This window comes from Heterodontus francisci, chromosome 3 (genome assembly GCF_036365525.1).
Source record: "Heterodontus francisci isolate sHetFra1 chromosome 3, sHetFra1.hap1, whole genome shotgun sequence".
NCBI classification, from domain to species: domain Eukaryota; kingdom Metazoa; phylum Chordata; class Chondrichthyes; order Heterodontiformes; family Heterodontidae; genus Heterodontus; species Heterodontus francisci.
This window is the reverse complement of record NC_090373.1, coordinates 200225642-200238008: the sequence shown is the minus strand read 5'-3', so window position 1 is coordinate 200238008 and position 12367 is coordinate 200225642. Positions and strand designations below refer to the sequence as shown.

At 45.4% G+C, this 12367-nt stretch overlaps 1 protein-coding gene across 1 annotated transcript in view; it reads left to right on the top strand.

Annotated features, from left to right (window-relative positions):
* The window catches only part of dnph1 (2'-deoxynucleoside 5'-phosphate N-hydrolase 1), a 37322-nt gene extending 25335 nt beyond the window's left edge, over positions 1–11987 (top strand). Inside the window, exon 4 of the mRNA XM_068019776.1 lies at positions 11708–11987. Within this exon, the coding sequence (XP_067875877.1) occupies positions 11708–11826 (119 nt within the window). The 3' untranslated portion in view covers positions 11827–11987. The remainder of the gene's footprint in view (positions 1–11707) is intronic.
* The last annotated feature ends 380 nt before the right edge of the window (positions 11988–12367 follow it).

Genomic DNA, 12367 nt, shown 5'->3' with positions numbered 1-12367 from the left:
TGGGAAAAAGCTTCTGACTATCCACTCTGTCCATGCCACTCATAACTTTGTAAACCTCGATCATGTCGCTCCTCCACCTCCGTCGTTCCGGTGAAAACAATCCGTGTTTATCCAACCTCTCATAGCTAATGCCCTTCAGACCAGGCAACATCCTGGTAAACCTCTTCTGTACCCTCTCCAAAGCCTCCACGTCCTTCTGGTAGCATGGCGACCAGAATTGCACACAATATTCTAAGTGTGGCCTAACTGAAGTTCTGTACAGCTGCAGCATGACTTGCCAATTTTTATACTCTATGCCCCGACCGATGAAGGAAAGCATGCCGTATGCCTTCTTGACTACCTTATCCACCTGCATTGCCACTTTCAGTGACCTGTGGACCTGTACGCCCAGATCTCTCTGCCTGTCAATACTCCTAAGGGTTCTGCCATTTACTGTATACTTCCCACCTGCATTAGACCTTCCAAAATGCATTACCTCACATTTGTCCGTATTAAACTCCATCTGCCATTTCTCCGCCCAAGTCTCCAACCGATCTATATCCTGCTGTATCCTCTGACAATCCTCATTATTATCCGCAACTCCACCAACCTTTGTGTCGTCCGCAAACTTACTAATCAGACCAGCTACATTTTCCTCCAAATCATTTATATCTACTACAAACAGCAAAGGTCCCAGCACTGATCCCTGCGGAACACCACTAGTCACATTCCTCCATTCAGAAAAGCACCGTTCCACTGCTACCCTCTGTCTTCTATGACCGAGCCAGTTCTGTATCCATCTTGCCAGCTCCCCTCTGATCCTGTGTGACTTCACCTTTTGTACCAGACTGCCATGCAGGACCTTGTCAAAGGCTTTACTGAAGTCCATATAGATAACATCCACTGCCCTTCCTTCATCAATCATCTTCGTCACTTCCTCAAAAAACTCAATCAAATACGTGAGACACGACCTCCCCTTCACAAAACCATGCTGCTTCTCGCTAATAAGTCCATTTGTTTCCAAATGGGAGTAAATCCTGTCCCGAAGAATCCTCTCTAATAATTTCCCTACCACTGACGTAAGGCTCACCGGCCTATAATTTCCTGGATTATCCTTGCTACCCTTCTTAAACAAAGGAACAACATTGGCTATTCTCCAGTCCTCTGGGACCTCACCTGTAGCCAATGAGGATGCAAAGATTTCTGTCAAGGCCCCTGCAATTTCTTCCCTTGCCGCCCTCAGTATTCTGGGGTAGATCCCATCAGGCCCTGGGGACTTATCTACCTTAATGCTTTGCAAGACACCTTTTTGATAATGAGATGACTGAGACTATCTACACTCCCTTCCCTAGGCTCATCATCCACCAAGTCCTTCTCCTTGGTGAATACTGATGCAAAGTTCTAATTTAGTACTTCGCCCATTTCCTCTGGCTCCACACATAGAATTCCCTTCTCTGTCCTTGAGTGGGCCAACCCTTTCCCTGGTTACCCGCTTGCTCTTTATATACGTATAAAAAGCCTTAGGATTTTCCTTAATCCTGTTTGCCAATGACTTCTCATAACCCCTTTTAGCCCTCCTGACTCCTTGCTTAAGTTCCTTCCTACTGTCTTTATATTCCTCAAGGGATTCGTCTGTTCCTAGCCTTCCAGCCTTTACAAATGCTTCCTTTTTCTTTTTGACGAGGCTCACAATATCCCGCGTTATCCAAGGTTTCCGAAACTTGCCAAACTTATCCTTCTTCCTCACAGGAACATGCTGGTCCTGGATTCTAATCAGCTGACGTTTGAAAGACTCCCACATGTCAGATGTTGATTTACCCTCAAACAGCCGCCCCCAATCTAAATTCTTCAGTTCCTGCCTAATATTGTTATAATTAGCCTTCCCCCAATTTAGCACCTTCACCCGAGGACTACTCTTATCCTTATCCACAAGTACCTTAAAACTTATGGAATTATGGTCACTACTCCCGAAATGCCCCCCCACTGAAACTTCGACCACCTGGCTGGGCTCATTCCCCAATACCAGATCCAGTACGGCCCCATCCCTAGTTGGACTATCTACGTATTGTTTCAAGAAGCCCTCCTGGATACTCCTTACAAATTCTGCCCCATCGGAGCCCCTAGCACTAAGTGAGTCCCAGTCAATATAGGGGAAGTTAAAATCACCCACCACTACAACCTTTATATCTTTCCAAAATCTGTCTACATATCTACTCCTCTACCTCCCGCTGGCTGTTGGGAGGCCTGTAGTAAACCCCCAAGATCGTGACTGCACCCTTCCTATTCCTGAGCTCCACCCATATTGCCTCGCTGCATGACCCCTCTGAGGTGTCCTCCCGCAGTACAGCTGTGATATTCTCCTTAACCAGTAATGCAACTCCCCCACCCCTTTTACATCCCCCTCTATCCCACCTGAAGCTTCTAAATCCTGGAACATTTAGCTGCCAATCCTGTTCATCCCTCAACCAAGTCTCTGTAATAGCAACAACATCATAGCTCCAAGTACTAATCCAAGCTCTAAGTTCATCTGCCTTACCTGTTATACTTCTCGCATTGAAACAAATGCACTTCAGACCACCTGTCCCGCTGTGCTCTGCAACATCTCCCTGCCTGCTCTTCCTCTTAGTCTTACTGGCCTTATTTACTAGTTCCCCCTCATTTATTTCACTAGCTGTCCTACTGCTCTGGTTCCCACCCCCCTGCCACACTAGTTTAAACCCTCCCGAGTGACGCTAGCAAACCTTGCAGCCAGGATATTAGTGCCCCTCCAGTTTAGATGCAACCCGTCCTTCCTGTACAGGTCCCACCTGTCCCTGAAGAGAGCCCAATGGTCCAGATATCTGAAACCCTCCCTTCTACACCAGCTGCTCAGCCACGTGTTTAGCTGCACTATCTTCCTATTTCTAGCCTCACTGGCACGTGGCACAGGGAGTAATCCCGAGATTACAACCCTAGAGGTCCTGTCTTTTAACTTTCTACCTAACTCCCTAAACTCCCCCTGCAGGACCTCATCACTCTTCCTGCCTATGTCGTTGGTACCGATATGTACCACAACCTCTGGCTGTTCACCCTCCCCCTTCAGAATGCCTCCTGTCCGTTCAGAGATATCCTTGACCCTGGCATCAGGGAGGCAACATACCATCCTGGAGTCTCTTTGATGTCCACAGAAGCGCCTATCTGTGCCCCTGACTATAGAGTCCCCTATAACTATTGCTCTTCTGCACTTTGTCCCTCCCTGCTGAACAACAGTGCCAGCCGTGGTGCCACTGCTCTGGCTGCTGCTGTTTTCCCCCGATAGGCCATCCCCCCCAACAGTATCCAAAACAGTATACTTGTTAGAGAGGGGGATAGCCACAGGGGATTCCTGCACTGACTGCCTGCCCCTTCTAGCGGTCACCCATCTATCTGCCTGCACCTTGGGTGTAACCACTTCTCTAAAACTCCTGTCTATGACGCTTTCTGCCACCTGCATGCTCCTAAGTCCATCCAGTTGCCGCTCCAACCGATCCATGCGGTCTGTGAGGAGCTGCAACTGGGTACACTTCCTGCAGATGTAGTCGTCCGGAACGCTGGAAGCGTCACGGACTTCCCACATCTCACAGGTGAAGCACTTCACCCCTATAACTGACATTTCTAGCACTATTTAATAAATAAAAATAAATACTTATTAAATCCTTACTAAATTGTTATAATTAACGATATGGTCCCTAGTGCTAGATTCCTACTATAAATATTAAATGATAATTAAATGCAGTAATCTTCTCCCTCTGGTTTAGTTACTCTACTTATTAATTAGTTAATTAGGGTTTTAATCAATTTTTATCTGTTTTATTTTCAAATTCAGTACAAATTCCCTACCAGCCAATCAGGTCACAGCTTTCCTGTGATGTCACTTTTCAGTCTTTTTTTTACCAGAGGTAGGTTTTTTTTACTTACCGGCCTGGAACTCCGCCCTCCGAGTCTGCTCCATGAATGTGGGCCGCGAATCCCCGAGGTAAGTTTTTTATACTTACCGGCCTGGAACTCCGCCCTCTGAGTCTTCTCAGTGTATGTATCCTCGAATGTTCTCGATCCTTTCACGAGTGGGAACAGTTTCTCTCTATCTACTCTGTCCAGACCCCTCATGATTTTCAATCCCTCTATCAAAACTCCTCTCAGCCTTCTCCAAGGAAAACAGTCCTAAATTCTCCAATCTATCTTCATAACTGAATTTCCTCATCCCTGGAACCGTGCTTGTGAATCTTTTCTGTACTCTCTCCAATGCCCTTACGTCTTTCCTCAAGTGCGGCGCCCAGAATTGAACGCAGTACTCCAGCTGAGGCCGAACTAGTGTCTTATGCAAGTTCAACGTAACTTACTTGCTCTTGTGTTCTGTGCCCCGATTAATAAAGTCCAGGATACTGTATGTTTTATTAACCTCTCTCTCAACCTGTCCTGCCACCTTCAATGACTTCTACACATATACACCTAGGTCCCTCTGCTCCTGTTCCCCTTTAGAATTGTGCCCTTTATTCTATATTGTTTCTCCATTTTCTTCCTACCAAAATGAATCACTTCACATTTCTCTGCATTGAACTATATCTGCCACCTGTCTGCCCATTCCACCAACCTGTCTATGTCCTTTTGAAGTTCTACACTATCCTCCTCACAGTTCACAATGCTTTCAAGTTTTGTATCATCTGCAAACTTTGAAATTGTGCCCTGTACACAGAGGTCTAGGTCATTAATATATATCAGGAAAAGCAAGGGTCCCAACATTGACCCCAGGGGAACTCCACGACAAACCTTCCTCCAGCTTGAAAAACATCCATTAACCGCTACTCTTTGTTTCCTGTCACTCAGCCAGTTCCATATCCATGTTGCTACCGTCCCTTTTATTCCATGAGCTACAAGTTTGCTCACAAGTCTGTTGTGTGGCACTGTATCAAACGCCTTTTGAAAGCCCATGTACACTACATCAACAGCATTGCCCTCATCAACCCTCTCTGTTACCTCCTCAAAAAACTCCAGCAAGTTTGTTTAACATGATTTTCCCTTTAAAAAAAATCCATGTTGGTTTTCCATAATGAACTCACATTTGTCCTAACTACTAGATACTAACTGCAGATGTGGTTGTCGTGGAACACAGTGGTGTCCATGAGCTCCCACATACAGCAGGTACAACACCTGCCCTGTCATCTTTATTGTGTTTTAAATAATTAATTATTTACTTAATTGTTTTAGTCAATAGTTTTCCTCACCAGCACTTACTACACCAATTTAAACCTGGAGTATTGCTGAAAATAGAGACATTTTGTTGAAGCTTTTCGTCTTGCACTTGTCAGGACGACTCACAAGAATACGAATGTGAGGGAAACAACAAATTTATACTGTAAGGGAAGAGTGCTGATTGGTTGGCAAGTGGACTCTGATTGGTAGAGGCATTGTCATGGAGAATGTACCAGTTTATGGTGATTGACAGTTAACTGCCAAGCTTTGTTTGAAATTTGAACCAGGCAGCTTGACGCTGATTGGTCAAAGCATTGCCCTGAGGAATGAACTAGCGAATGAATGGTTGTCACTTATTTTGTTTAGCTGAAACAGGCACAGTATGTATACATGTTCTTTCTGTCTACGAAGAACAGGGCCCTGTGTATTAATATATGTAGCTTCCAGTACACACAAATGCGTCATACAGCGAGCCCTACTGACAATCTTAAATTGGTTGCCAGTGTAATTCTCAGCACACTGAGGATTATTTAGCAAATGTCCAATCGCAGAATCACATCTCATGTTGAACACTGTGTTTTGAGTTTTGCAAGCACGGGCTGATTGGGTACAGCGCTGAAAAGTGCTCAGTCTACCTCAGATTACCCTGAAAGGGTAATGTAGCCCAAAAATTTGAGCAACAGGTGAAGCTAGCTGTTTCATGCTGCTACTATGCAGTAGCAACACGTGTGGTGTTTGCCACTAACAGGATGCTGCTGTCAAGCCAAAAAGATGTCCTGCTTATCATACAGATGAGTAATGTGATATATGAATTTCAATACCAGTGTGATGATGCTAGGTATATAGGCCGTGGTCCTAAAGACTGGCGGATTGTATCAAACAACATGTCCCTTCCACTGTTCGCAACGGGCAAGCTATAGGCCGTACCGAACCAATACTCAAAACAGTGTCCAACATTAGATGTGATTCTGCGATTGGACAACATTTGCTAAATAATCCTCAGTGTGCTAAGAATTACGGTGACAACCAATTTAAGATTGTCAGTAGGGCCTCACAGTGTGGCGCATTTGCGCGTGCTGGAAGCTGCATATATTATTAGAACCATAGAAAAACTACGGCACAGAAGGAGGCCATTCATGTCTGTGCCGGCCGATAAAACTAGCCGCCCCATCTAATCCCACCTTTCAGCACCTGGTCCGTAGCCTCGCAGGTTACAGCACTTCAGGTACATGTCCAGGTACCTTATAAATGAATTGAGGGTTTCTGTCTCCACCACCATTCCTGGCAGTGATTTCCAGACACTCACCATCCTCTGGGTGGAAAAGTTTTTCATCATGTCCTCTCTAATCCTTCTACCAATCACCTTAAATCTGTGCCCCCGGTAATTGACACCTCTGCTAGGGGAAACAGGTCCTTCCTGTCTACTCTATCTAGGCCCCTCATAATTTTGTACACCTCAATTAATTCACCCCTCAGGCTCCTCTGTTCTAAGGAAAACAACCTGAGCCTACCCAGTCTTTCCTCATCGCTGAAACTTTCAAGCCCTGGCAACATTCTTGTAAATCTCCTCTGTATTCTCTCCAGAGCAATTATGTCCTTCCTGTAATGTGACCAGAACTGTACACAATACTCCTGCTGCAGCCTAACCAGCATTTTATACAGTTCCAGCATTATATCCCTGCTTTTGTATTCTATACCTCAGCCAATAAAGGAAAGCATTCCATATGTCTTCTTTACCACACTTATCTACTTGTCCTGCCACCTTCAGGGACATGCACTCCAAGGTGTCTCACTTCTTTTACCCCTCCCAACATTCTCCCATTTATTGTGTGTTCCTTTGCTTTGTTTTCCCTCTCCAAATGCATTACCTCACATTTCTCTGGATTGAATTCCATTTGTCACTTTTCCGCCCACTCAACCTTCTTTGGGCCTCCTTATCTCGAGAGACAATGGATACGCGCCTGGAGGTGGTCAGTGGTATGTGGAGCAGCGCCTGGAGTGGCTACAAAGGCCAATTCCAGAGTGACAGACTCTTCCACAGGTGCTGCAGAGAAATTTGTTTGTCGGGGCTGTTGCACAGTTGGCTCTCCCCTTGCGCCTCTGTCTTTTTTCCTGCCAACTACTAAATCTCTTTGACTCGCCACATTTTAGCCCTGTCTTTATGGCTGCCCGCCAGCTCTGGCGAACGCTGGCAACTGACTCCCACGAATTGTGATCAATGTCACAGGATTTCATGTCGCGTTTTCAGACGTCTTTAAAGCGGAGACATGGACGGCCGGTGGGTCTGATACCAGTGGCGAGCTCGCTGTACAATGTGTCTTTGGGGATCCTGCCATCTTCCATGCGGCTCACATGGCCAAGCCATCTCAAGCGCCGCTGACTCAGTAGTGTGTACAAGCTGGGGATGTTGGCCGCCTCGAGGACTTCTGTGTTGGAGATACGGTCCTGCCACCTGATGCCAAGTATTCACCGGAGGCAGCGAAGATGGAATGAATTGAGACGTCGCTCTTGGCTGACATATGTTGTCCAGGCCTCGCTGCCATAGAGCAAGGTACTGAGGACACAGGCTTGATACACTCGGACATTTGTGTTCCGTGTCAGTGCGCCATTTTCCCACACTCTCTTGGCCAGTCTGGACATAGCAGTGGAAGCCTTACCCATGCGCTTGTTAATTTCTGCATCTAGAGACAGGTTACTCCTGTCAACCAAACCATTGTTATCATTCTGGAGTCCACGGCTATCCTCTTCACTATCAACTACACGGTCAATTTTTGTGTCATCAGCACATTGTCCAATCATGCCTCTTACATTTGAGTCCAAATTATTAATATATACCACAAACAGCAAGGGACCCAACACTGAGCCCTGTGGAACGCCACTGGAAACCGCTTTCCATTCACAAAAACATCCGTCGACTACTACCCTTTGTTTCTTGTCACTGAACCAATTCTGGATCCAACCTGCCACATTCCCCTGTATCCCATGGGCTTTCATTTTACTGACCAGTTTGCCATGTGGGACCTTGTCAAATGCCTGACTAAAATCCATGTAGACCACATCCACTGCTCTACCCTCATCAATCCTCCTTGTCACTTCCTCAAAAGGGCGGCGCAGTGGTTAGCACCGCAGCCTCACAGCTCCAGCAACCCGGGTTCAATTCTGGGTACTGCCTGTGTGGAGTTTGCATGGTCTCCCTGTGTCTGCGTGGGTTTACTCCGGGTGCTCCGGTTTCCTCCCACAGCCAAAAGACTTGCAGGTTGATAGGTAAATTGGCCATTATAAATTGCCCCTAGTATAGGTAGGTGAATATAGGGACATATGAGGATGTGGTAGGAATATCGGATTAGTGTAGGATTAGTATAAATGGGTGGTTAATGGTCGGCACAGACTCGGTGGGCCGAAGGGCCTGTTTCAGTGCTGTATCTCTTAAAAAAAAAATTAAAAAATCAATCAAGTTAGTAAGACATGACTTTCCCTTAACAAATCCATGCTGATTAATCCGTGCCTTTCTAAGTGGCAGTTTATCCTGTCCCTCAGAATAGATTCTGACAATTTACCCACAACCGAGGTCAGACTGACTGGCCTATAATTATTTGGCCTATCCCTTGCACCCTTTTTAAACAATGCGATAACGTTCGCAGACCTCCAATTCTCTGGCACCTTGCCCATATCCAGTGAGGATTTGAAGATGATCCTCAGTGCATCCGCTATTTCCTCCCTGGCTTCCTTTAACAACCTGGGATGCAATTCATCCGGCCCTGGCGATTTATCCACTTTCAAGGATGTCAGACCCTCTAGTACTTCCTCTCTCATTATGCTTACCATATCTAATATTTCACACTCCTCTTTAACTACAATGTCTGCATCAACCCTCTCCTTTGTGAAGACAAAGACAAAAAAACTCATTAAGAGCCCTGCCTACATCTTCTGCATCCACGCATAAGTTCCCTTGTACATGTCTGACAGGCCCTACCCTTTCCTTCGTTATCCTCTTGCTCTTAAATTGCTAATAAAACATCTTTGGGTTTTCCTTGATTTTACGTGCCAATAATTTTTCATGTCCTCTCTTAGCTTTTCTAATTTCCTTTTTTACTTCATTCCCGCAATTTCTATACTCCTCTAGGCTTTCTAAAGTATTAAGTTTTTTGTGATCGTCATAAGCTTTCTTTTTCTGCTTTAACTTACCCTGTAAGCTTCTAGATAACCAGGGGGCTCTAGATTTGCACTACCACCCTTTATCTTTGTGGGGAGATGCCTACACTGTGCCTGTAGAATTCGCTTTTGAATGCCTCCCACTGATTTTCCTTCAAGTACTTGTATTCATTCCACTTTCGCCAGGTCACCCCTCAGTTTAGTGAAATTTGCCTTCCCCAATTTAGAACTTTTACTCCTGCTTTATCCTTGTCCTTTTCCATGATTATGCTAAAACTAACTGTATTATGGTCACTATCTCCAAAATGGTCACCCACTGCTACTTCATCCACTTGTCCAGCTTCATTACCAAAGACTAAATCTAGAATTGCGCCCCCTCTCGTTGGGCTTGTTACGTGCTGGCTGAAAAAGTTCTCTTGGATGCAGTTCAAGAATTTTGTGTCCTCTGTGCTCTTCACACTGTTTGTATCCCAGTTGATATTGGGGTAGTTAAAATCCCCAACTATTATTGCCCGATAGTTTTGCACTCAGAAATTTGTCTATATGTTTGTTCTTCTACCTTCCTGTCACTATTTGGAGGTCTATAGTACGCTCCTAGTTGTGTGACTGCCCCTCTTTTATTCCTGAGCTCCACCCATATGGCCTCATTTGATGATTCATTTAGCATATCATCCCTCCTCACAGCTGTTATTGACTCCTTAACCAATAATGCTTCACCCCCTCCTTTTTTATCTCCCTCTTTTTCTCGCCTGAAAACGCTATATCCAGGGATGTTAGTTGCTATTCTTGCCCCTCTTTCAGCCAAGTTTCCGTTATAGCAATGACATTGTGTTGCCATGTGTATATCTGTGCCCTCAGCTCCTCGGCTTTATTTACTATACTCCTTGTATTTAAATAAATATCCTTTAACACAGCCAAATTCCAGTGCTGCACACTTTTTAACCTTTTGCTTCTTCTGCCTTTCAGAGTCACTTGCTAATTTTCTGCCTCCTGTTCCCTGCCCTGAAATTGTCCTATCTGAGACTGCGCTCAGGTTCCCATTGCCCTGCCAGACCAGTAATACACAGGGCCCTGTTCTTTGCAGACAGAAAGAACGTGAACACACATTTCCCCCGTTTCAGTTAAACAAAATAAGTGACAGCCATTCGCTGGTTCATTCCTCAGGGCAATGCCTTGACCAATCAGAGTCAAACTGCCTGGTTTAAATTTCAAACAAAGCTTGGCAGTTAACTGTCAGTCGCCATAAACTGGTGCATTCTCGATGGCAACGCCACTCCCAGAGTCCACTTGCCAACCAATCAGCACTCTCTTCTCCTACAGTATAAATTTGTTGTTTCCCCTACATTGATATTCTTGCGAGTTGTCCTGATGAGTGCAAGACGAAAAGCTTCGACAAAATGTCTCTATTTTCAGCAATATTCAAGTTCTGTACTACTAAACGACAATTTAAACCTTGGTCATACAATTAACCTTACTGCTTGAAAATAGAAAAGTAGTCTCACCAGCTATTCCCATGCTTGTGTGCCTTAATTAGCTATAAGGCAGTTACATAAATTTTAATTTTACTTCTTTAAAAAAAATTCTCGCTATTAACACACGCACCCGAACGGCAGTGTACTCCCCTGGCAATTTACAGACATTCCCTAACAGCAGTTACTCACCAACCAATCACCTTACAGTTTTCCTGTGATGTCACTGTTTGCATTTTTTTCAACTCAGTCAGCGCGCACCGACTCCTGAAGAGCTGCTCCCTCACAGGTCTGATGGTTCTCAGCTTCCGAAGGAAAGTGAAGGCCCCAAACCTTGCGCTGTATTTATCTGCGCCCGGTTCTAGGTGCTCCCATGCAGGTCCAGCTTCTCTGCACTCCCTGAAGGTAAGTGAAGGCCCCGAGCTACACGCTGTTTTTATTCTCTCCCAGTTCTAGGTGCTCCCTCGCAGGTCTGTCTGCTCTCAGCTCCCGAAGGTAAGTGAAGACCCGAGCCTGGCACTGTATATATCCTCTCCCGGTTCCAGGTGCTCCCTTGCAGGTCCGGCACCTCTCCGTTCCCATATGTAAGTGAAGGCCCTGAGCCTGTCGCTGTATTTATTCTTGCCCGGTTCTAGGTACTCTCTCGCAGGTCAGATTGCTCTCCGCTCCCATTGGTAAATGAAGGCCCCAAGCTTGGCGCTGTACTTATCCCCTCCCAGTTCTAGGTGCTCCCTCACAGGTCTGAAACCACACCACGCCCGAAGATGTGTCATCATCTTCAAGTAGTTGGTACTGGTGTAGTCTGTGCTTACAGTATTAACAAATGTAATTCCACTCGTGTTAAAAAATGTTACAGAAATTGAGAGGAGGTTGCTTATCAAACCATTTGTGTCTTACAGTTCTCTCAGCAATGATCCGCGGAGCAGAGAATGGAACAAACTTCCAAGTGAAGGATTACTCTGAGGAGCAAATGGAAACAATTTTACAACAATATTTTGAGAAGCAGCTACAGGCATGAGTGATGTCACTGCCCAGCAATGACTTCCTAAAAGAAGTAAAATTCGAATCATATTGATAATGTTAACTATTGGTGCTTTGTACTCTAGATATAAATAAAAATCTCAGCCTTTCAAATTGCAGTGTGAAATTTCCAAAGGACAATAAAAAAAAAAAAAATTATTTGTTCATGTGATATGGATGTCACTGGCTAGGCCAGCAGTTGTTACTCATCCCTAATTGCCCTCGAGAAGGTGGTGGTGAGCCACCTTCCTAAACCGCTGCAGTCCATGTGGGGTAGATACACCCACAGTGCTGTTAAGGAAGTGGTTCCAGGGTTTTGATCCAGCAACAGTAAAGGAATGGCAATATAGTTCCAAGTCAGGATGTTGTGTGGCTTGGAGGAGAACTTGCAGGTGGTGGTGTTCCCATGCATTTGCTGCCCTTGTCTTTTTAGGTGGTACAGGTCGTTGGTTTGGAAGATGCTGTCGAAGGCCGTGGTGCATTGCTGCAGTGCATCTTGTAGATGATACACACTGCTGCCACTGTGAGTCGGTGGTGGA